General features: G+C 39.5%; 2 protein-coding genes across 2 annotated transcripts in view; one reads left to right on the top strand and one right to left on the bottom strand.

The window, feature by feature from the left end:
* Positions 1-1,969: 1,969 nt before the first annotated feature.
* LOC6033007 (protein fork head) lies at positions 1,970-4,607 on the bottom strand. The gene has a single exon (XM_001843465.2). It carries the CDS (start codon positions 3,449-3,451, stop codon positions 2,135-2,137), a length of 1,317 nt encoding a protein of 438 aa, XP_001843517.1. The 5' UTR covers positions 3,452-4,607; the 3' UTR covers positions 1,970-2,134.
* Positions 4,608-5,117: 510 nt separating this feature from the next.
* LOC119765274 overlaps positions 5,118-26,364 on the top strand; it is a 51,585-nt gene continuing 30,338 nt past the window's right edge. The window contains exon 1 of the mRNA XM_038248811.1: positions 5,118-5,745. Coding sequence (XP_038104739.1) covers positions 5,503-5,745 — 243 coding nt within the window. The 5' untranslated portion in view covers positions 5,118-5,502. The remainder of the gene's footprint in view (positions 5,746-26,364) is intronic.

Here is a 26,364-nt window from a genome sequence, read left to right as displayed (position 1 = left end):
CCCAATTTGGTCGCTTAAATGTGTTTCCAGTAAATGTTGAAAACTGCTTTTTTAATTACAAACTTCAACTTGACTATCGATGTTACAGCTTGTGGGAAAAGTGCAAGTAAACTTAAGTTTCTGCCACCACTATCAATTCTGTCAAATCAGTCAATTCTGCCAAGCATGGCTCTGACTGGCTTAATAAGCCATGATGAGTACTTCCGCTGTTCTAGTAGTAGCCCTTCCACGGATCTTCCACTCTTAAATAAACAGCAAACAAAGCTTTAAGTCAACAACCTAAGATCACACTCACCCATAACCTCACTTCGTGGAGAGGAGGCCACTGAGATTTTCTTTAATTGATTCTCTTGGCACACAAAATTCGAAAACGAGCACCCTTTAGCTTAATGCATCAGCGCAGCAGCCCAGGTGAAGAGGCCGCGGAATGAATTGACCACGCAGCAGAGACTCAATTGAGGTCATCGGTTTTTCTGAAGCTCCGATGCAGGTCTTGAGAGCTGGAGAATTATTCATAAGCTGGAGATGGGTGCGCACTGCGAACGTAGGGTGGTTCTTGGTAAAATTGTAAAAAATACGAGTTTTTTTTTGCGCAAGTTCTTGAAGACTGCCACAGACTAAATGTAAATTATTTTTTGGTTCAGAACCACCTCAAAGCTTATTAACCCTCTGGAAGAGTAAATGAGAAATTACCATAAAAGCAGTCGCTTTATGCTTGGTTGCTACCGTCTGTCTTTCGAAAAGGGCACACATCATGCATGAACTGTCCGGGTGTACCGTACACATGAATGGTACAACATTCAATGAAAGGTCCAGACAACGACGACGACGACAAACTCCTCTGAAGAAGCTTGAAAGAGTCGTTTGTGCGTCAAGAAGCAAAAACGGAACTTGCGGACACTTGAGTGGACGACCAACTTGACGGTCTGAAAGCGTCATGTTTTGAGCTTTGTTTTTTCGACGTTGCGACGACATGAAACTGGTTTTTGAAGAGGAGGCACCCGAAATTGCGAGGGTGGCCAATTTTGACGAGTGCTGTCTTGCTTGGTAATCGCAGAATAGTGATTTTTAATTAATTCTGAATTTGAACTCTTCCTCGCGTTTAGCCTCAGTCACCAACTTGTTCACAAAGTGCTCCAAATCACCCAAAATGTCAACCGAAACGTCTCCCAAAACTCCACAACAGCTCATTATCCGAAGCTACAAACTCCTACTCAACCCTCGAGTGCCCATCTGAATAAATACCTATGAGCAAACCTTTTCACGACACGACACGTCCAACACACTTATCGATCGGGCACGCGCGTTCGCCCAGGTTGAAGGACCACATTGTCTAGCGTTCCGAAGGTCGATTATGGTCAAAACGGTGCTCCAGAAGCGATCACGCCGGTCGAGTGACCGAGGCCGGGCCGTTTTTGGAGCGAGCTGATGAAAGTGCGCTCTCCGATATGGTAATGGGTCTCGAGTGTTGAAGGCTAGCTTTCGATGGTTGTGGCGAGCAAACCAGGAAGAAATAGGAAAGATCGTCCGAAGCGTAACTATTCACCGCTAGGTCTCTATTACAGGCTTCAACATTAAGCTATCAAGTACAGTGTTGATGCCAGTGAAGATTCTAACTCTCTGGTAAGTACATCAGACTTTAAGAACTTCATGTGAGTGCATAATGTTCTTCCTATCAGTAAGCCGTTCTACGAGCTATTTCTCGAAACTTGAGTCACTCTTCCGGTCACCACTGCCCATTGTACGTGGCGCGTGGTACCACTTCAAACTCCCGCCGGGAGTCACCTTCACCGTACCCCCGTACCCTATCTGCGCTTCACTATCCATGTTACGTGTAGGCGTAGATTGTGGAGAAAACTAGCACAAACTTTTAGAATTGAAAGTTATGGTCTGCGTCGGTACTGCTGCTACAGGAGGATCTACTGATGGAGCTACCGTTGATGATACTGTTGTTGTTTAGGTGATGTTGGTGATGGCCGCCACTGCTGCCGAACTGGTGATGAATGTTGTTGCTGTTGGCGTGGTGATGAGCGTTGTTGTTGGTTCCGTTGGTACTACCGCTGCTGCCGCCACTACTCTGGCAGCTGCCGCCGTAGTAGTTCTTCAGCTTCACTTATGCCAACGGATACTGATGTCACAAGCTGGTGGTGCCTGTCGATGCGTGGTGGTATCCGAGGCTCTGATGATAGTAGGAGTTCTGTTCGAGGGCAGCCGCCGCAGCGTGCGAGTTCTGCAGGGGACTCAGGCCGTTGTAGCCGGCGTACTGGCTCATGTCGTACATCTTGATGTCGGCCTTGGATTCGGCCGGCAGCAACCGGGTGATGGAGAACGGATGACTAGAGGGCGTATAGCCGGGCGGTTCCTGCTTGAGGTGCATCGAGTGGTAATCGCTGAGCAGCGATGGATGGCACCGGTTCACCATGGCGGACAATTCCTCCTGCTGGAGCTGCTGGTGGTGTGCTCCGTGGTGCGATTGGGATTGCTGTGCTAGGCAGAGGTCAGCGGTGGCGTGCAGCATTGCCAGAGCATCGGTATCCTTACCGTGGGCAGAGTTCAGCATTCCGTGCGTATCATGCGGCCCGGGCAGCTTGTGTTCCCTGTGGTGATGGTGATGGTGATCCTCGTGGTGGTCCTTTTTATCTGGACTGGTTGCATCCATACCGTGGACGGGGCTCTTGTGCATAGACCGAATCACTTCTTTCTTTTCGTCCTTGAAGCGCTTCTGCCGTCGGAGATAGCATCCGTTCTCAAACATGTTACCCGAATCGGGATGGAGCGTCCAAAACGAACCCTTACCAGGCTTGTCCGGAGTCCGGGGCACTTTGACAAAGCAATCGTTGAAGCTAAGCGAATGCCGGATTGAATTTTGCCACCGCTGCTGGTTCTGTCTATAGAACGGGAACAGATCCATGATGAACTGATAAATCTCCGCTAAGGTTAGCATCTTGTGCGGGTTGTTCTGGATGGCCATCGTGATGAGTGAAATGTACGAGTATGGAGGCTTGGCGTGCGTATAATTCCGCCGGTATGTTGCCGCCGGCTTCTCCGTCCGAACTCGCTGCAGAGCAGCAGAATTGGGTGATCCTGGATCGCCGAGAACCTCTCGACTTCCGGGTACGCTCGAGTATCCGGTCATGGCCGCCATTGAGCTCATCCCATTACCACCCATGCATGAACCCATGTTGGGGATGGGCGATCCCATCGAACTGTACCCAAGTGGTGCCGAAGTTAGGCATTGGCCGGACATGGAATTCATGGCGGCTCCCATTCCGGACATTCCCGAACCTCCCAAAACCGATGATCCAAAACTTCCGCCTTGAGGCGAAACTGAAGTCATCCCACCTACTGTCATCCCCATGCTGTTCATACTGTACGTCGTAGCCATCGGGCTCATGTTTCCTCCGGTCATGCTCGAACTGTTGATCGACGTTTCCGGGTAAAGTTTTTGCATCTTCACTACTTAAGTTTCACCTAGTCCTGTGTTGCGTTGTACTCTGACCACTAAGCCCACTTGGAACAGATCTATCAATTGAAATCACTCTTCAGAACGGCGCGCGTCATTGATCGATCATCTCACTGCCCGGCACATTCCGATTGCGTCTTCTCGTCGTACACACGACCGATATTGTTTATCATTCGGTGCTGGGGCATTCCCGGCGTATGTGTTGTTATCTCTTTGTTTGTTCACACTCACATCTACTCCTACGGCACAAACACCTTCACCCAATTACCCAAAAATTCGAACCTCACAAGCCACACACTATTCGACGTGACACGAGGACTTGGTTCAAAATTCAATAATAAACACAAACAATGCCTCACACTACTTGCACGTAGACGGGGGTGTTCCTTGTGGCAAATGTCGTCACTGCCGTCCAACTCACGTCATCGACGTCGGAGACCGAGTTTTGTGTGGACACAAAAACTTAAGCACTCTGCACACATACGCTGGGGGTACAGCTGGTGTATCCCGGGGCTTCCGACTTGTCCAACTGCCGCCGAGTAGCAAACAAACCCGGAATATCCAAAGTCCCTGGTTTACGGGCGGTCGGGTTCGACTTCAACAGGTCGACTTGAAGAGACCTTAAACCCGGAACGCTCCTTCCCTTGGCTCGGCTCGATGTTGACTCGTTGCAACCCAAATACCAGTGTCGTTTTACTGATTGGAAAGGCAAATATGTGCGATTCAGCGCGCTGATCCTCGCTCGCGCTCTCCAGTGAGTCTGGAAAGGACTCTCCGAAACGGAGTGCGTGCGTGAGCGATGCGTGCGTGACTTCTTGCGTTGGTGTTGGTGGGCGCTCGATATTTTGGTGGTCCTCGCGCAAAGTTCCAGCACTCACTCACGATTTTCACGCCGGAAAATGCCGTCGCACACCGATTTTCACGAAACTTTTCACGCGGAGCACTCGTCCAAAAGCGTCAGCTTGCGCGCGCGAGAGCTTTATTATTATATTATGTTTATATATTATAATGTTGTTCAAACTTTGTCTGCCACGGGGTTACAACAGCAGAAGCAGCAGCAGCAACGGTGCCTGTGCGCGCCTCTCCGGAATAACAAGATGTGACTGTTTGCAGAGGGGAATAACTACTATTTGGCTTTCAAACAATATTCGACTGAAGTGCCTAACTAAACTTTAAACACACACGACGTCCCCTTCTGGGTTGCGTGACGGCTCGCTCTCTCACCAATACTCTCGCCAGCACATTATCCAATCTCATACCCTCCGACAGCTGCCAGAGAGTGCGCGCAATCAGTGCGTCTCGTTCGCTCTATCGCGTGTCACCACTACAACAGACGTCCAGCTGAGCCGAACCAACCAATCGGGCGCGCGTGCGAGCGTCCGTTGAGAACAAAGAAAACGAGCGAATTCACCACCAAAGCGAGAAACTCACCACGAAGCAGTAGAAGCAAGCTGTGTAAGCCGTCTCACTACTACCGATGCAGCTGCAATGCTCTCTTACCAACTAGGCGGAGTCTCAACCCGTAGCCTGCTGCGATCTTCCCGTATTGTACAAGGATCGAACGAGACGGCCTGCTGTGGTGGGACCGTTAGAAAGACCGAAACGGAGCGCTTTCCCATGCTTGGCGCATGCTTGGATCGATTCCTGTTTTTCCCCGAAAACCCAGGTGGACGGTGGCGGTAACGGCACCACCGGTTGTTCCAGTGTCCCGAAGGATCAATGTGTGGTGAACGCGTTTCCGATCGAAATTGGACATTGGGAACCGCCGTGGCGGCAGATACCCACCCTTTTCCCGCTTCCTGTCGCCGGCAAGCTGCGACTGGTGAAGACAGTGAAACCTTCAAACCTCAAAAATTCCGCCCTTGCTGACAGTCCATCCGACGCCGTACCGGTTCCACTGTCAACCCCGCTCGGCCGGACTTTTGACACATTTCACGATGACGATGACGAGGTGACAGGCGCCTGTCACACGCACACCTTTCCTCCTCCCTGTCTCGGTTCGCAGAAATCCTTGGTCTAATTGACATTTTATCGGAAAAATGGAAACACACAGCCCGGGCTGCCGGCAGTCTCGTGCCGTGGCCATTCGGCAGAGGGGTGACATCAACCAGACCCAAGTGACAACGACGACCGGCTGGGAAAAGCCGGAAAACTGGAACTGCAAGCCGGGGCTGGTGTTTCTCCCCGGGTTCCAAGATAATCGTCTTTATCGTGGACGCAGATATTGGTTGGTGTCGTCATCGATAGTGTCGAGGATTAGTTGGATTGGAGTGTGCCTGAACGTGAGTACTAGCAGCAATCGGCGGCAGATTGGCGCCAACCAGCAGTGGTCAAATGGAGTGTTTGTATGACAGCGTTAATCACCTACGACGATGTGGTTTTCATGGGAAAAATAGAAATTCAGTGGTGAATTAAATGTCGAGTTATTTTGTTATGATTAAGACTAAATTTGTTTTTCAGTGCATAAGTTGAATAACGAACCAGTAAATTTACAGTATGAAACCATAAAAAAATAGTAATTTTCATAAACTATTTCTGCTGCGGTTTTCGCATTAACTTGAGCCATATTAATATTTTACGCAATTTGTGTTAGTACTTTAAAATAATCATGCATTTTAACTTTTGTCTAAAAAGTTTTAACGGGTTTTTTCAGCAGCTAAAGCAGATTAAGAATTTATCAAATTATGAGAACAATTTGATTCTTCATTAAAACTCGTGAAAGCTTGAAAATTTGAACAATAATTTATAATTTCTAACTTCAAGATTAAATGGTGTTGTGCTTCTTTGTACTACGAAGTTAATCAGTGCACATAAGCATTTATCATTATTGAAGTTGTAAATTTCAGTGTAGCAGTGTTAGCTAATCGGGAGACAAAGTTTGAAAGTCTAAAAACCTCAAGAATTCTGAAATGCCAAAATTCAATTAAACTTTAAAGTTCAAAAAGCAAATGGGTAATTCGACGGTAACATTTCAAAAGGCATCATGTACATTTTGACACTTTCTGGGTTATTGCATATTCTGAAAGTACTCCTAATAAGCTACCTCTCCACCAAAAATGAGCAAAAGTTACTTCAGTAAAGTCTGTTTAATCATGATTTTAAATAAAGTAACATAAACAAAATCTCTGCCATCAGCAGTCCCTGTTTATATAGCCCTGTCAACCTGTCAAACAAAAGGCTATATAAACCTCGTGACGAAAAAAAAGCAACATGAACAAAGCGCCATGTACTTTCGGCAAAGAAAAACGAATCATAACAAAGCGCCCCCTCAGTGACAGCAGGGTGATATCGACGTTGGTGATTTCAAAAGAAGTTATGTTTGTTTTTCTCAAATAAAATTACGGAAATAATGTTTTATTGAATTTGGATGATCAAGTATCAATAAAAGCAACGTTTTTCATCGTTTGTTATCATTAGAACATCTTATGTTGCTTTTATATTAAAATGGGAATTGAAAATGGATGCTCAACATTTAAATGCGTTTTTCTCAAAACGCATGGTTTGTACATGATGCTTTTTGAATTGTTGGCGTCGAATTCTCCGCCAACTCACACAGCAGTTGCCCCGACCCCTCTTCGATTTGCGTGAAACTTTGTCCTAAGGGGTAACTTTTGTCCCTGATCACGAATCTGAGGTCCGTTTTTTGATATCTCGTGACGGAGGGGCGGTACGACCCCTTCAATTTTTGAACATGCGAAAAAAGAGGTATTTTTCAATAATTTGCAGCCTGAAACGGTGATGAGATAGAAATTTGGTGTCAAAGGGACTTTTATGTAAAATTAGACGCCCGATTTGATGGCGTACTCAGAATTCCGAAAAAACGTATTTTTCATCAAAAAAAACACTAAAAACGTTTTAAAAATTCTCCCATTTTCCGTTACTCGACTGTAAAAATTTTTGGAACATGTCATTTTATCGGAAATTTAATGTACTTTTTGAATCTACATTGACCCAGAAGGGTCATTTTTTCATTTAGAACAAAATTTTTCATTTTAAAATTTCGTGTTTTTTCTAACTTTGCAGGGTTATTTTTTAGAGTGTAACAATGTTCTACCAAGTTGTAGAGCAGACAATTACAAAAAATTTGATGTATAGACATAAGGGGTTTGCTTATAAACATCACGAGTTATCGTGATTTTACGAAAAAAAAGTTTTGAAAAAGTTGGTCGTCATCGATCATGGCCGTTCATGGTCACCCGCGACAGACACGGGCGACGAAACAAAGAGAAACGCAAAAAGTAACTTTTCCAAAACTATTTTTCGTAAAATCGCGATAACTCGTGATGTTTATAAGCAAACCCCTTATGTCTATATATCAAAATTTTTGTAATTGTCTGCTCTACAACTTTGTAGAACATTGTTACACTCTAAAAAATAACCCTGTGAAGTTTGAAAAAATGCGAAATTTTAAAATGAAAAATTTTGTTCTAAATGAAAAAATGACCCTTCTGGGTCAATGTAGATTCGAAAAGTACATTAAATTTCCCATAAAATGACATGTTCCAAAAATTTTTACAGTCGAGTAACGGAAAATGGGAGAATTTTTAAAACGTTTTTAGTGTTTTTTTCGATGAAAAATACGTTTTTTCGGAATTCTGAGCACGCCATCAAATCGGGCGTTTTATTTTACATAAAAGTCCCTTTGACACCAAATTTCTATCTCATCACCGTTTCAGGCTGCAAATTATTGAAAAATACCTCTTTTTTCGCATGTTCAAAAATTGAAGGGGTCGTACCGCCCCTCCGTCACGAGATATCAAAAAATGGACCTCGGATTCGTGATCAGGGACAAAAGTTACCCATTAGGACAAAGTTTCACGCAAATCGAAGAGGGGTCAGGGCAACTTTTCCCGATTTCGTGTGAGTTGGTAGAGAATTACCCAAATAAAAGAGCTTAATAATGATACATAATGAAGGGTCAAACATCCAAAATGGTCAAATCTAAAGGAAATTATTGGCATTTTAGTGAAAAAAGTGAAAAAAAATCAATATTTTCAAACTCAATTAAAAATGTGATTCATCCAGATAACAACTCAAAATATGCTTTTTCTTCAAGTGAAATTTTCAGTTGTTATGGTTTTGCTCGGGAGGACTCTATATACCATTTCCTAAAGATAAATTTATTAAATTTATTGAAAATCTGGTTCGTTTCCAAGGGTACTAGATGTGACTATGTTCACATATTTCTCGCTTTCTTTAGACATAGGAAACCCATGGGACATTGGTTATTTTGAAAAAGTAATCTAGGCTTGATCTTTGTATTAATGAATGTACACAGAAAAAAAAATCATGGTAATATTACATCTGGGAAGGGGTACATCTTTAATGTCAGAAAAATGTGTAACTTTACCTATAGAAATGTTTAATTTTACCACTTTTCTGGTGTAATGTCACTTTTCAGTCTAAATTGAGGTAAAATTACATCATTAAAGAGGTAATATTCAACCTTCCAAATTTACATTATTTTTTTCTGTGTATCCAACTACACTCAAACCCCGATGGTTTGACACCAACTGTTGTCAAACGAACGGGGTCACGTTTTAGTTTGACACCCCTTTTACACGGAGTTCACACACACTAACAAACGTTTGTTTTGATAGTGAGCGTGAGCGCAGTGTAAAAAGTGACAGTTCATCACTTTTTAGTTTGACTTTGACCAACCTACGGGGTACAAACTAAAAAAGTGTCAAACGAAAAAGTGACCAACCACCGGGGGTTGAGTGTATTGATTAAGAATTTTTAATCTAACAATCAACCACTCAAATTTGATTAAAATGGTGTTACACAACTCGATTTGGGTGTTAACAGTGAAACAAACGAATGAAAAAGAAAATGTATTTTGGTCTACGATTCGATGTTCGGATAATCGAATATGGACTGCATTTTGAAAATCACGACAAAAACAAACCAAATGATGACTTCTCATAAAAACAAAGGAAATAGGCATCATCATAAGACACTAAAGAACTTTTTTTCATTTTCAACTGATTTACACATTTTACTGCACATTTTATAACCCCATCTGTGACCACAAATTATCCCACAATTGCAGCGTCGTGGGTAAATAAAAACTCCACCTTTTTCCTTTCGTTTGACATTTCACCCAAGCCCAGCAGAACAGGACGAATGTCGTTGTCGGTCGTCTTATCAGACAAAGCTATTTTTACGACATGTTCCTTGGCTTGGCGTGTCAAAGCTATAAACTTAACCGACTTAACCATACTCTCCTCCAGATCCGTGACACATCGCCATAGCAAGATGGCGGCCCCGACTTTTTTTATCTGCCCAGCTTGGATGTTCCAAGATATTGCCGCGGCTATTTGCATAAGTGCTGATATAGTGCTTGTAATCTGCTGTTGCTTCGTGTTCGTGTTGGCTTGGTGACGACATTTTGGGGTTATGTAGGCAACATGGGGTACAATGGACATAACTTAATTGTGCTTTTTTAGTTTATTAGACGAAACCCGTGCAACCTTGCTAGAAGGTCCAGCCAACCCAGAAGTACCCCGTTTTAAGGCGAAGATTTGGTCACGGCCGCAGCACCGCAAGAAAGGGGGCGATAACGGCCAAGTTCTTAGTCATCGTTCCTTGCAAGGGTGCGGCGATTGCCAACCAGGGAAGATGATGCCAGCGCAGCAATCTCGCACATATGAGCCCAACCAGTCACATCTTCTCCTCCGAAAGGTACTATTTACCAAGAAAATTATCGAGTCATCAGAATATTTACACAATCAGGCGTCAACTTTCTTATCGCCCCAGCACCGGAGGAGCTCCGACGTAGTATCTCTCTTTGCTTCGGTGCTCCTTTACTTGTCCTCCGTCAGGGACCATTTTTATTGCAGCCAAGAATGCTTGGCTCAGCGCAAGAAAGCGAATTTGCTGTCCTGAGTTATCGCCGTGTTTTTGGCTTGACTTGGCACAAAACATAACCTCACTTCCGACGATGACATCTCCTTTGCTAGAGGCTAGTTAAAGCTAGTAAAATTTGTACCATAAACTTGCAGAGAAGGAAGCCGGGAGAGGCCGGAGCTGGCAGCTGAGACACGGAAAGGAGTCCTCTTTACGACTATGCCAACCCCGGGCTGAAGGTTTCCTATAAGAGTGCGCTCCCGTTGATGAAGATAAGGCTCGTAGAGAAAGTTCTAATTCTTGGGATGGAGGAAAGCTCCCTGGTGAGTGCTACCAAGATGGTTGGATCTTCTAATTTGTCAAAAAACAGACAACATTAAAAAATATATATATGAGTAATGTAATAATTTCCTTTCAAAACACAACTGTAAAATAGGAGCCATCAAGAAACCACCCTTTTGGAAACTTTTTAAAATTTTCTGACTCCCCCCCCCCCCTTTATGGACAATTGTCCATACAATTTCTTTTTGATCAGAAGCGTGGTTACCCAAGTAACATTTTTTTCCAGGAGTTCTACAAGAGCTCTTCAAGATAGCTACAGCATAGCAGTTTGGACCGCGGTAGGATAAAATTCTCTTCAAAACTTCTTCAGGAGTTTGGAAGAGTACTTGAAGAGAGTTTTATCCTACCGCGGTCCAAACTGCTATGCTGTAGCTATCTTGAAGAGCTCTTGTAGAACTCTTGGAAAAAAATGTTACTTGGGTAATTACTACATCGATAGAAAACATGGATTCACTAAATTTACAGAAGCTGAAGTCTAAGTTGCTAAAAAAGCTACTAGAATAAAAGATGAAAAAATTTGAAATTAATTATATCTTTATTGAATATTCTGATAATAATTACAAATATTTTACATTTTTAGTGGTATGGCTAAGTGTTCTTTATCTTTGTTGTTCCTTTTGTTTTATTATTAACTGTACACATTTATTTTATTTACTTCAAAATGTATTATACTTTTGCACTGAAAAAATACACCTGGATAAAAAAAGAAAAATCATTTAAACAACAAATCCTAACTTAAAACTTGAATAAAAATTCTTTGAATTATTCAAACTCATTAGAACGAGTAATCTACGAACTGTATTTTAATATGAATGCTCCAAGGGTTCTTACTTGTTCCTGGCGAGTTTTGCACCCACGCAGTGTTGTTGTCATCTCGATGAAAATGTTCAGAAGTTCTTGTGGTGCAAACAGGTCACTACTGCCTTCATCCGTTGATTCTGGTTGGTTTTCCCTCGGTTGCTGACTGAAGCCAGAAGGTGTTTTATTCTCTGCAACTTTTTGCCCCTGATTCAACGGCAATGGATGCAGATTTGGAACCACTCGAGCAGATCCCGCTCCTGGTGACGCAAAAGCAGGAAAATCCAAGTCCTTGAATGCTGGTGGTATTTTTCGGCGATTTTGTTGGTGCCTCTTCGTCGCTTGCTGCCGAATTTTTACAAACTAAGCTCGTTTTGGGCAGCTCCGATTCTTGATCGAATGGTACCCACCGCAATTGAAGCATTTGAGCATGATTGAGTTTTGTGCTCACCTCCACACCTGTGTCACGTCACGGTGCACTGGACGATAACGTTCCAAAGACACGATTATGTTGAAAATTGTTTTCAGCTCAGACGGCGTTGTCAATCCTTTCTCGAGATGAACCAGGTACAGTTGATCACGATAATTGATGTCCCTGTTGTGTCTCGTCATCTTGAAGACTTCGATCACGTTCAACTTAAGGGGTTACATACATGTAGAAAAAATATATATTATAGACAATTTATTAAATCAATTAAAAAGATGATTTTCAATCACTCCTGACAGTTTCATGAAGATATTTCATGATTAAAGTAAGTTACAGACGATTTAGGCTGAAAATTTTGCCATGCGCAAAGCGAACTGTCTAACTTTCTGAGCGTTTTTCTCTAAACACCGAGTTGATTTACGGGTGCCACGATATCTCGAGATGGGACGGACCGAATTAGCTGAAATTTTGGGTGAAGACTCCCAAGACATATTCCGTGTGCATGACGAAGCCCGATTTTGAAACTTTAAATGTTCAAAAAATACAAAAATCAAAAGCTGGTGATTTTTTTTATGAAAAACAGAAAATATTTTTATCTTTTTTTAAAACAAACTTTCTGAAAATCGGCCTTCGTCATGCACACAGGACCGGTTTAAGGAGTCTTCACCAAAATTTTAAGCCGATTTGGTCGAAACAATGTTGAGATATCGTGGCACCCGTTTTTTGAAACTTCTAACTTAAAATTGCTATATCTCGGCACTGATACAACCAAATGTCTTCAAAATTGTTTTGTTAATAGATGAAAATATACATTTTAATGCCCAGAAAACAGATTTTGAAAAAGTTTAAGTGTGTGCTCAAACCAAACTCTGACATTTTTGGCGATTTACATGTATGTAACCCCTTAAGAGTTTTGAGCTCTTCTTTTAGCACACTCACATCCATGTCGTACAAGCCACGGAGGACTTGCTTCATGGGTCGTTTACCTGGATCGTTATGGCTGTAGAATTCAATCTTTGTGTTGTTCAAGAGATCCCGAACGTAGTTGCAATCATTTCTGCTAGGTAGCAGAATTTTGAGTCCATCAGCACATAAGCGAATGGAAGCTCATAAAGCAAAAAATCAAATTATTCGCTCTACAGTAGAGGTGGGCAAAACCGCTCTTTTTTAGGAGCCGCTCATTTTCGTTCGCTCATTAAAAAGAACCGCTCTTTTGAACGGCTCTTTCGTTCTTTTTCAAAGTTTGGATAGAAAGGTTTTTTTTTATTAATAGTGTGATTTTAAAGGTTTCTTAACATTGGACTTTTATAAATTATTTGATAAAACAAATTAAAACTGAAAACGAGATGATGCCCTTGGAAACAATAGTTGTTGGTGGTCTCTTTGTCAAGATTTCTACTCGAACCTAAACATTCGGGCAATTGAATGGCATCCAAACTTAAATCTAGGATGCTGGAAAAATTGTTTTTTAATTGCGTTTATTTCTGCAAGAACTGAACAAATTTTGATGTTTTATTTGAAGAAAATATTCTGTGAACTCTTCTCTACATTCTGATTTAATCGATAAAGTCTATAAACGCTAGAGCTTAATCGAACAAAAGGGTTTATTTTTTTTCAAAAATCTCTAAACTATTCAGTAGATTTTTGGTAATATTTTACAAATTATGCAATTTGGAATGCTCAAATTCGTATTCTGGTTAAACTTTGGTGTACAATCAGTTGTACAATGATTTTTTTTTTCATTTTGTTCAGATAATCATTTACTTTTGAGATAAATTTTTATTAGCATTGAAATATTTGAAATTGCATTTTCAATTCTCAAAAACAAATTTTATACTATTTTTTGGAAATTCAATATATTATATTTAGAACATAAATCATGCCATCTTGAAACGGTTCTTTCAAAAGACCGAAGTTTAAAAAGAACCGCGGTCTTTTCAGTGAACCGGCTCTTTGAGCGGCTCGTTCATTTTTTGCCCACCTCTACCCTACAGCTTTGCCTTGGCGTTCTCGATTGCGAGATTCCTACTCGAAACTAGGTGTCCGAAGGCTTGATTGTTGAGGCAATTTGCAATCCTCTTTTTACACCTAAGCTTCCATCCACCCCGGGATGCTTCAACTGACGACCTTTGGATTGTTAGTCCAACTGCCTACCAGCGACTCCACCGAGGCAGGACCCAGGGAGACGACATCTACACCTAGATTGAGCTAACGACCTAACCCTCTAGGTTAGACCGGCGCCAACATTTACTTCCCCGTCCGACGGAAGGCGTGGTCAGACAAATCGAGCCACCGGGACCGTCTGGGATCGAACCCAAGCCGTCTGGGTGATAGGCAACCACGCTTACCCCTTCACCACGGCTCGTAAAGCACAAGTCTGCAAAAAAAAAAATGTCGCAATTCATGCGAAATCGAAAAAAGTTGCTCGAACGGAACGGCGTTACGCCTTCTTCCAATTTTGATCATTCGAAAAATTGTTTTTCAATTATTTACAGCCTGAAATGCGAACAGTATAAGTGTACACGCAGAAAAATATTTTGTAAAATCAGCCTGTACGAGGTTTGATTCAACAAAATTTTTGTTGAATATATTCAACGCCGATTTTGCGTTGAAACAAACCTTAGTTTTCTCAATCCCACAAAAGTTGTTTTGAAAATGTTGCTTTGACGTTTAGCGTTGATTCAATAAAAATCTTGATTTTCAAATCAACAAAACGTTTTGTTGATTCAAATATGCCTTATTTTTCTGCGTGTACCAAGAATAAAAACAATAAAAGATACAGGATAGACCTTTTCAACCATATTTTTACAATTTTTTTACAATCTTTTTTACGTTGCATCGATGTACTTAGGATTACAAATCGGTCTGTTTAATTAATTTTAAAGAGGAATCTCATAATTTTTAAACATTAAAGTTCTCTTAATCTCTACTCTTCCCACCAGTACAAGGTCCTTCTTTGTTTTCCAGACCAGGCACTACAGATAGCATTCGAGTTTTGTTTGCCGAGAAATATAAGCAAACACACAGACACACTCATACACGTCAGAGTACATCCGCTCTCGCTTGAAGCTAATCTAGAAGATGCTACTTGTACCAAGATCCCCCCCCCCTCCAAAACCTTCCTCGTTTAGTCATCCCGATGCCAAGATGCAACTTATGGCTTATCAGTTCCGGGAATTTTCCTCTGACTCGGGAACACGACCCATGGCAGAAGCAGACTCAGCCTCAGATGTTCTTATCAGCCATTTTGTTTGCTCGCTCTCTTTTTTTTTCTCCTTTAAGACGCAGCATCTCTTATCGCGCGCGTTTTCAAACTTTCTCTCTCTTTCTCCTATGGATGAGTTGGCGACTCTGTAAGAAGTTGCCGCCACTCCGTCGTCGTTTCAGGACAAGGAACGAAGCGGCAATATGGCGGCTGGATTTTGAACCATTAGCAGATGCGGCTTGGAACTTTGTAGCGTAATTAGAAATTTCTTGCGCGGAAAACTGTGCTGAAAGTTTTGCACTGTATGCCGGAGGTGGTGGTGGGTTTTTGGTGGGATTTCGTACGCGAAGAGTTTGTTCGGAGTGAAATCAGGAAGCAGAGGCGGCCAGTTTGAACTTCCTGTTGAACTTTAAGATAAGGAGTTGATTCATTAAGGAACTTGTAAGAATTCATCAGAGGATGGTTTAAGTATTTTTCTTGTTTGAAATAATAAGAAGGAAGCTTTTTATACAAAATTGATTGTTTATCAATTTAAATGAAAAAAGTAAAACCCTTCATGTACTAAGCGTGATTACAACAAGGTTGATTCGGTATTATATACCAAATTTTCTAAGCGCTTAGTATTGAAGTTGTGAATTAGTCCAAAATAACTGATAATATCATTCGTTTATAATGAATTTTCTGCAAAATTGGACAACTCCATTTATTTTTTCTTTTTTTTTAATTTTTGAGCTGGCAAAAACTTTAAAAGGTTTTCCTTATGACCAAAGAAGACATTTAGCATCATGGGTTCGTGCATGCTAGTCTCCATATAAGTTTTTTGTCCACACAGAACTGAAATATCTACAATTGTAAAATCTGTATGAATTTTCAGATCGATAAAATGTCTTCAGTATAGTTTTAGGTAATCATGCGGCCAATTTGAAAATGTCTATGGCATTTGTGATAACTTTTTTTAAACAACTGAAAAATTAGCTACAAATTTCTGTTTTAATTGTTAAAATCGGATTGCTGCATTACAAATAATTCGAATTGAAAAAAAAAGTTTATCTAAGGGTCCTCAAGTAAGCTTTCGTTTTGAATGTCGACATATCAATCGGTACAGTTCTCATTGTTAAAAAAACTGATGTGAAACTTTTCAATCTTTCAAACGCTAATATTTTCAAAACTTTCAAATCAAGCATAACATTTTAAAAGGGTTCATGTGAAGGTTTTCAGCACTTTTGCAATGATTTTCTTGATAAAAATAAAACAAGCAGATACAGTCCAGACTCGATTATCCTAAGCCTCAATTATACGAAGTTTCGATTATCCGAAGGTTTGTATGGGACATCAGATAATCGAATCAAGAACAAGTTTTTTTTCTTTTTTTTGTTTTAAACATCACATTCGAGTTCTGCAACCCCATTTTAGTCAAATTTGAATAATTGATATTTCAACACCACCATATTGGCCGCCATATTGGATTTAAAAGTTTTAAATCACTTTAACGTAGTTTAGGGGTCATAAAAAAGCTCGACAATAAAAAATTAGACAACGAAAACAAAAGTTTTTTCGTGATTCGATTATCCGAAGTGAAATGTTTCCAAGACCTACGGATAATCGAGTCTGGACTGTGTAATAAATAAATCGGACCATTATTCACCGCTGTATCGGCAATTAGTAATGTAGTTGAGAGACACCTTGAGTGACACTTTAAAAAACAATTTTAAAGTTTCTTATGCAGCAATTCCCCACGAAAACAGCATGTTTCGAAAAAAAAGTTCTCCGATCGGGCTCAACATTTTTCTGAGGGTTCCTTGGCTGAAATAATTAGATCTGATTTTTTTGTTTAGCCATTAGGGTGACCTACGCCGTGTAAGGGTGGTCCGAAAAATGGGAATTTTCGTCATTTTTCGCAAAAACCACTTTTTTCAAAAAATCATATCTCCGCGACATTTCATCCAATTTTAGCTGTCTTAGACGCAAATGAAAGGTGATTAGTTTGGCTAGAAAAATAGTAAGAAGTTTCAAAAATCTAGCTTAACATTTGAAAAGGTCGTATGAAAACTTAAAATACTGTTTTGAAGGTCTCGGGACCAAAGAGTCTTTGTCTGAAAATATTTTTATCGGATTCCTCGGAAAATTTTACATAACATATAAAAAAAATTGTGCAGTTATGTTTTCGATACTCTGTGATACGATATTTTGAAAATAAAAACAGGGTTTTTCGACGCGCCACGCGCAAAAATGGAAAATTGACGAAAACGGAAAAAATCGTTTTTCACTAAAACTGCGATAACTTGAAAATTTCAGCGATGACCTATACATGTTAGGGTATCAAAAGTTGCGTATTTCAATTTGTTTTCCTATATCCTCAAAAAATAATTGGTTCCAGCAAACCGATTTTTTATTTTCTTTGCTTTTTGAGTGATTTTAATACCGCCACAGGGGTGACATAGGGTCTTGGGGTGTGAATGGGTCATACAAATTTCTGCATTTTGTATGTATGGGGGTGAAATTGCCCTACACTCAATGTCAACCCTGACGACGGTACCCCTGACTCAAGGCGGTTTCAAAAATACGGAAAGCAAAAAATAAAACTCCACAGGTGAGTTTTTTTAAATGAACCCATGAGAATAACGTTTTTGACAATCTCTGGATTTATACTTTGCGTCCGTTTACAGAACGTTTATACTACCGAATCGTGTTCTTTATTATCTTGGATGGCGATGCTCTACCTTGGGTGTATAACTTAGCCTCTTATGGTTTGATCGATAAAAAACGCTATTTATATATTTTTAAATATTATTTTAATTTTGATCAAATAGCTTCGATATCCTCTAAATGGGTGTACCCCATTTGGCATAATGGACATTTGGCATAACGGGTTTTCAAGAAGGACGTTTGGCATAATTGGTCCAAGACATCAGGGACGTTTGGCATAATGGACATTTGGCATAATGGACGTTTGGCATAACTCGTTCAAAAACTATTAAGGACGTTTGGCATAATGGACATTTGGCATAATGGACGTTTGGCATAATTATTGCTAGTTTTTTTGTTTTGTTAAATTAGTATATTTTTTTTGTAAAGAATAATAACTTACAGCTTTTTCCTATTTTCTAAAAGATAGTTTTACTATAAAAGCTTTATAATGCATTTTTTCATAAAATTATTTAAAATTCTTTTTTAGAAAGTGTCTATATAAAATTAAGATTTTTCTCCTTTTGTAATAGCAGCTAATTTTTTGTATTATTTTTTTCTTTCTTTTATTTTAAATTCAACTAACAAAGAGATGTAAGTTTTGCCAGTCTTTGAATATTTTGCCATAAAGATTTTACACTATTTTCCCTTTTCCCTCCTTTTTTGAATTTAACCTGAAGAATGTATGTACATTTGCTCTTCTTTAAAGAAATGCAATTAATATTTTTAAAGCAATTTTCTCTGTTTATTTTTAAAACTAAAAGAAGGTAAAATCTCTCAAAAGATGTGCAGTTTTTTTTTTAATATTTTGCAACTATTGTTTTTCATGCAATTTTCCCTTCTTTAATATTCAACCTTAAAAAGGGATGTTCATTTTTCTTTCTTTAAATATTTGGCAAATGAGTTGTTATGCAATTTTCCCTTCTTTTATTTTAAATTCAACTTTTAGAAGGGAAAATCTCATAAAAAATACGTTTTGAATACTTGACAATTGCCTTTGTTTATGAAATTTTCCCTTCTTTTATATACAATTAAACTTATAGAAGGAAAAGTCTCTTTAAAGATTCAAATTTTGCCACTCTTCAAATATTTGACAATCGCATTATTTTTATGTTTTTAACCAACCTCTATTCAAAAAATCTATTTAATTAGCAATTATTTTTTTAAACAATTTTCTCTTCTTTAAGATAAGCTTTAAGTAAATACAAGAAGGGAAAATTGCATACACATTACACAACTTTATTGCAAAAAATAAAGCAACAGAGAAAAAATGTGCCAAAATGATAAAAATGTTTAAAGAGAACATCTACAAGAGAATTTCCCTTCTTAAGTTGTATATGAAATATGGGAAAATTTCATAAAACAACTAAATTGCAAAATATTTAATAAAAAGTAAAATCGAAATCTGCAAAACAATTAAATCTTCAACATGGGTCATACATCGACATCTGACTACTCTTGTGTCACCAAGCTGTTGTGGCCAAGGCAGTTTAGTTATTGTGTTATTCTATTAAAGGTCCTTGGTTCAATTCCCGTAGACAACAATTTTTGTTTTGAAGGATGAACTTTTTTTGAAATGGACTCGAGGGCATAATTCTCTCGATCATCTAGAACTGTGTTCTCTATATCTGTAAATCTTACCGCTACTCTCGTGTCGGACGAGTGCTGTCCAGTTCTGGGTGTTCTATAGATTGAATTCGAAAAAAGGGAAAAATGTGGAATTATTTAGAGATTTTTCCTTCTTCAAGTTAAATTATGATCAAAAGAAGGGAAAATTGCATTATAACAGCTCAATTCTAATCTAATCTAATCTAATCTAACCCTAGCGCAGCCAGTCTTTCGAGGGCATCCTGGAAAATGCCTTAGGTTGATTAACGCCTAGCATCCTCTTGTCATTATTAACAATTGCAGTGCCCCAATGCAATAAATTGCCTTGAAACATCACAAACGTTAAAGCGGCCAGGCCAACTGCGTAAAGTTTACCGCAAAGATGATTCGTTGAATTGCATTGAGTTTGAGCACGAGTGTTCAAACAACAATACATTTCTGAATCTACAGGGGAGGAAGAAACGTGGGGATCCCCCGCTCACGTTCCTGTTTGTTTAGGCAATTAATCGTTGGGAGCACCATGCTAAGAAGTTTTGGTGCCCCGGGACCCTCATAACTCATTACACCCTCATTATAACAGCTCAATTGTCGAAAATTTGAAGAGGTTTTTTCATCATTAAGTTGAATTTCATATAAAAGGGAAAATTTTATTCAAAAAATGTTAACAAGGGATATTTCCTTCTTTAAACTAAATTTTCAATAAAAATATCAAAATTTTATTAATAAGATTTACTGTGAATCATTCAAAAAGAAAACAATTTACTGTTGGGGAAAATATAAAGAGAACCCTAGTTTTTCGAAAAAACTAATAGTAATCTCTGAAAGTTGTATAAAAAAGGAAAATAAAAAATATATTTTCATTCGTGAAAATGAGAAGTACTTATAAAATAAAACAAAAATAAAATCTAGTAATAATTATGCCCAACGTCCACTATACCAAACGTCCTAGATGGTTTTTGAACGAGTTATGCCAAACGTCCATTAGGCCAAATGTCCATTATGCCAAACGTCCTTGATGGTTTTTGAACGAGTTATGCCAAACGTCCATTATGCCAAATGTCCATTATGCCAAACGTCCCTGATGTATTGGACCAATTATGCCAAACGTCCATTATGCCAAACGTCCTTCTTGAAAACCCGTTATGCCAAATGTCCATTATGCCAAATGGGGTACACCCCCTCTAAATTATTATGCTTTCCATTAATCTTAAATTTTGCATGATTCGGTGATTTGCTCATTCAAGTTAACAAGTCAAAATGAACAAAACAGGTTTTATATATCTTCCCTGTATGACGTGAACCCTAGAACTTTGCAAAATAATGGAAAATTGGCTTTACTCCGATTCAAACGTATACTTATCTCACTCATATAAAATCAAGTCAAAACAACTCCGAGGCAATCAAAATTTCAACTAATCCCGTCCAATTAGCCTCTGCTCAAATCAGACCAGCCTTGGTCCATCGCATCGATCGGAATCGCAATCTTCGCGCGATAAGTGGGTCAGTGGCGGCTTACAGCACATCGATAACGTTACGTCGAGATAAAAGGTATAGTTATCTGCGCGCAAACAATGCTGAACCATAGACAGACAACTCAATAATCAACAGCCGGTTGTAAACTGCTAATCGACGATTTTGCCGGGCTTGATCCTAAACATACACCAGCGTGTGAGTGAGAGCGTAAGATTTATTATCGCAATCGTCATTGTTCAACGGAGCGATTCCGGTAATTACTGGAAATTTGGGCACGATTCAATGGCCAGAACAAATAAACAAAAGTCGTATCGTGTTCCGGAATTGTTTAAACATTGATTAGACCTGATTTGGACAAAGAGCCGGGACTCCGACTGAGTGTAACGACAAGCGGTTCAACACCCAATCGGACATTAATCGATAAGAAAGACTGCCATGGCTTCTTTTTCCAGAGAGGTAAGTTACCGACGGTCGATCGTCGGTGGCAGTAATTGGTGTTATATTTTCAGGAAACTTTTCGGAACTTTTGTTTGAAGGAGCTAGACAACGAACGACGATGACGACGACGAGAAGGTGATAAGAGCTATGAACTTCAAGCCGAAACGTGACAAACACGGTTTGTTTCTGTTTTTCAGCTGATTTGAACTGCTGCTGGCCAGTATTTGCTCTCTGTCTCTGACGGATCGATAATAATTCCAGGCCGGCGTCGTCGCTTGGAAAACGGGGAAAAACTGGGGGAAAGTTGTCGTCCCCCACCTCCCTGGGTTAGGGAATGGACATGCGTAGTACAACCTCCGGCAGATAGTACCGGAGACTACAGCTCAGAAATGTTGATGGTCGAAGTCGGCGTCAATACTATCTCCGGTCCGGTGGTTGGGGCTTGTGTTTTTTCATCCGTTTCTGGTGATATCTGTTGAACTCTGCGGCCCCTCAAACTCAGGAGAAGAGGGAGGAAAGGGGACGGAAAATCGATTTTCCTCACTTTTTTTTTTGCTCTGCTGTTCCGCCTGAAGTGGATGCCGACGGGGCGGCATGCTCGTTCATCGTCCCTGGAAGAGCTTGGGCTGAGCCGTTGAGGGCACACTTTAAAATGGTCGATAAATTCAACCGACGTGCTGAGAAACACCAGTAGGGGAAACCGCAGAGAATTAAAGGGGAACGGTTTTGGGATTGTGGGTTTGGGGATGTGCCTTTCAACTGTTAACAGAATAGATTAAATTGTTTTTTTGTTTATTTGATTTAGGTGACTTTAACCGAGGTTAGTATTGTTTCCTTTAATATCTAGATAAACTGTTTGGAAACATTTGAGTCATCGATCAAGGCTTAGTGAATTGCCACTTAAAGTACTGGAGCAACACGAGAAAAGGGCGTTTAAGCATTTTGACAGCAAATTCCATCCGACAGGTAACTTTTTCACTACACTCGAAATGTAAATCAATAGCTGGCCTTCCCAGCTACTTTTTAACACTGCGGGTTTTGTTAAATAGTAACTCGTTCGCTCAGAATTTTCAAAAATGTGCTGGTTGTCAAAATGCTTATGCGCCCTTTTCAAATGTTGCTCCAGAGTATATTAGGGTGTTTCAACCAAAACAAAAAGTTCTCAGATCACGGCAAACCGAGGTTCTCCTTGTAGAGGTTACCCATAGGGACTCTCATGTCAAATATCAGCCCATTTGGCTGAGAATTGGCCTGTCCCCAGCGAGTTTAAATTTATATGGAAATTACTATAAGATTTTTGTGCTTTTCGTTCAATCAATCCTACAGGTCAGTGATCAAAACGAATTCACTCGGTATAAAGACAGGTGTGTAGGGGATGGTCCAATGAGCACATTCCAGAAGGAATTAGGGTTGTCCGTTCTGTCCCTAAGATACGCATTGGATCGACGTCCGGTGTCTCCAGAATCAACAATTCACCCTTCAAAAGAATCGCATTTCCTTAGCATGCCATGACAGCTTTGTGTAAACCCCGACGCCACATGTCTGACGGTGAACACGTGGGGAGGCATCGATTGCATTATTAACACACAAACGTCATTTTTTAAAATAGTATTAAAATAGTTGAAATTCTTCCACGAACATCAATAATTAGAAATATATTAATTGAAAGAATGTTTCTGAGCCAAAACTCGAGTGTATGCTCTGTTACGTGGTTGCCGTCTGATAATTGTTTTATGTGTAAAAGTGCCTTTCGCTTTTACTAGTTTTACCGTATAGTAAATTTACGTTTATCCATTTTACTGTGTACCATTAATAGGCTCAAAAATGAAAAAAATACACATTTAAAAAATCATTTTGAAATTTTATTTACGTTGACGTCTTTTATGTCTCATTTCATATAGTCTTCATGAATTGAAGTAAAATTAACATTATCTATTTAATCTAATCTATCAATTTTCGCAACCTAAGGTAAACTGTTGTTACTGTTTACACTTATTATATCGAAATTTGTTATCTATATATATAAAAAAATTCGACGGTTTTGTTCAAACGCGAATCAATTCAACACGGAACATCGGATTGAGGTGCTCTTAGTTGCGTTGGGTTCGTATAAGTCCAAGGAAGGTTCTTACGTCAAAAAGTTACAACTTTGGTCACTCTGGAACCGATTCTGGAAAATCTGCAGATAATATGCACCGCCGGGGCAAAATGCACCTCCTGTTTTCCTCGGAATTTGGAAGAATTGTTCGGGAAAAAAATATAGAAATTGGAAGCTTATCATTGCTAAACCATACTGAAAAAATTTAAGCTTCGTAGTATAAAGTCAGCTTTTTTTTTTTTTTTTTTATTCTTTATTATAGAGTTTTTCAGCCGGAGGCTGGTTCGACTATAAAGTCAGCTTAAGTTATTTGCAAAACATTAAAATGTTGTGTTTTCATCTAATTTTCATTAAAAAGCATTTATTTATATTGTAAGTTTTGAGGTAGATAGTTTTAGCTATAATCTCCATTATTCTATAGACGGATGAGTCCAAAAACATCAAAAAAATGCATTTTTATGTAAATTTTCTACAAAAAGCGTAGTCGGGGCAAAATGCACCGCTGTGAAGCTCCTTTGTTAAAAACAGCGGTATCATCTAGTGGTGACAAGTGAAAACTACTTTACCCGGTGCATTTTGCCCCATGTTTTGGTGCATTTTGCCCCGTTGTTGTAGTGCATTTTGCCCCAATGTTGCGGTGCATATTGCCCCGCATGGTTGTTTGAAATGAATTAGAAATGTTTTTAGAAATTTGATGTTTTCGAACAATTTTGAGGTTTTTAAAGACTTTTTTCACATAGATGACGAGGAATAATAGTTGGTTAAGAACATCGAACAAAATTCTTCCACAGCAATGCTGTAACGGTTGAGAAATTACCGGTTTTCCTTAGGGGGTGCATATTACCCCCTCTCCCCCTTAAATCAAATTTTGATCACAGGAGACTGAATAAGCAAAAAAGTTAAAAATGTCAACAAACGAAAATTGACAGAACGAAGATTGTGGGGTTAGGCTTGTTTTACATAAAATAAATCTCCAATTCTGGACCTCCATTATGGATAAGCATTTTTCGAAAGGCCTAATGTAACTCTTATAAAAATCTCAATTTTTAGCAGTCGAAATGCATATTTAAAGTTATAAAACAATGCTACATGGTTCATGGTTAGCATCTTATTTCAAAATAAAGGTCCTGAACTGAAAATTAAGCTCTTTCAAACATCCTTTTTTGCTTTTCATTTTACAGGTTTCATACTAACCTTGCTGGTTTTACTATCTAGTTAGCACAAGAGAGCACAGAGGCATCGATATTTAAAATTCAGCAATTCACAGTGTTCGGAATGGCAAAATTAAGTGGAATAAATTGATAACTCCTTTATTTGACGTCCTAGTCAAATGGTGTCTTCGGAAGAGTTGTTGTACTTGATAAGGGCTATCTTTTAAAGTTATTGACATACAGGGTGACGACCTTCCAGGGTGTCAACCAAAAACTAACTTTGTTGGATGACGTTGTAGGGCTTTGGTGTCTTCGGCAAAGTTGTAGATGAGAAAATTTCATGAAAGTTTGTCGAAAGCGTCAAATTTGTAGCTCTTAATCTACTCGAGATATACACCATTTTTGCAAAAATTGTCCAAAAAAGCACTTTTTTGGTGATAACTCAAAATGTTAGCATTTTAGCGGCCTACTATGTTCTGAAGAGTTGTTTATGACATAAAGTTACACATCTTTGCCCAAGACAGCAAAATTTTTTGAGCCTTTATTGAGGAGTATTACCATTTTTAAGTGATTTTGAGCCTATTTTCAAGTTGCTATGTTTTCAAAATGGCGCATTTAGGCGCAAAACCGAACAATACACCTTAAAGTACACACTTTCAACTACATATTCTGAAAATATCTCCGTGTCTATCGGTGTCTATTTTTCGATATCTCAATTTGAATTTGACGGTTTTCGGAATCTTATTGAAATCGTGGTAATAATCGGAATATTCAAGAGTAAATTGATCGATTTCTGTGGAAAACCCTGGACACCCTGGAAGGCAACCGATTTTATCTGTCTTGGGCGCAAACGAATGGATATTAGATAGGCTTTTAAGGAAAAATAGTCCAAAGTTTCAAATTTCTGGTCTAACATTTGAAAAGGTCCAATGAAAACTCAAAATTCTTTTTTTAGAGTCTTGGTACTTAAGAGCCTATGTCTGAAAATATCTTTATCGGATTCCTCGGAAAATTTTACATAGCATTTAAAAAAAATGAAGTTTTGTTTTCAATATTCCGAGATACGAATTTTTGAATATAAAAACTGTGTTTTTCGACGCCCCGCGCGCAAAAAAGGGAGCATGACGAAATCGGCAAAAAATCGACTTTTTTCACTAAAACTGCGATAACATTAAAATTTTAGCGACGACCAAAAGTTGCGTCTTTCAATAACGATTATTTGCAGCCTGAAAAGTGATGAGATGGAAATTTGGTGTCAGGTGACAAATAATGCACGAATTAGCAACTTTGCTGCATCGTAAGGTTTTCCTTAGAAAAAAGGGAAAACCTCAACAGAACCAACTTATTTGACATCCAATCAGCGTTCCCCTTAACATCATCACCGTCGGGGGGAGACTCATGACAAAAGAAATACACACACATGCACCAGAAAGACTGCGAGAGAACGAAGAAGAAAAACAACTCTAAAAAAAACTGGGGAGACTTCGGGGGAGGTCCCGCCGTCGGTCGGTATGTTGTCCGAAAAAATCATCATATCATTACGATAATAAGCCATCATTATATATCAACACACTCACTCATACACACACATACACACTAACTCTTGAAAACAAGATGGTCGCGTTTGGTTGGATTTAAGGGGGAGCTCACAGCAGGGGGTGGGATGTCTCCAGCAACATTAAGCTAAGCACACTCACAACTCGAGAAGCGACTCTTTGTTTGCACTCTGCGCCCCGACACGAGTGTGTGTGCGCTAGAAAGAGACGGGAAATTAAACAAAAAAATGTGTGATTTTTTCGTCGTCCAAAAAAAAACTCTACAAACATG

The sequence above is a fragment of the Culex quinquefasciatus genome, chromosome 1 (assembly GCF_015732765.1).
Source record: "Culex quinquefasciatus strain JHB chromosome 1, VPISU_Cqui_1.0_pri_paternal, whole genome shotgun sequence".
Lineage (NCBI taxonomy): Eukaryota > Metazoa > Arthropoda > Insecta > Diptera > Culicidae > Culex > Culex quinquefasciatus.
The sequence above is the reverse complement of the archived record's forward strand: the minus strand, read 5'-3'. Positions and strand labels throughout refer to the sequence as shown.

Coding starts and splice junctions, on each gene's coding strand:
- LOC6033007 (XM_001843465.2), bottom strand. CDS start 3,451: ATGCAAAAACTTTACCCGGAAACGTCGATCAACAGTTCGAGCATGACC.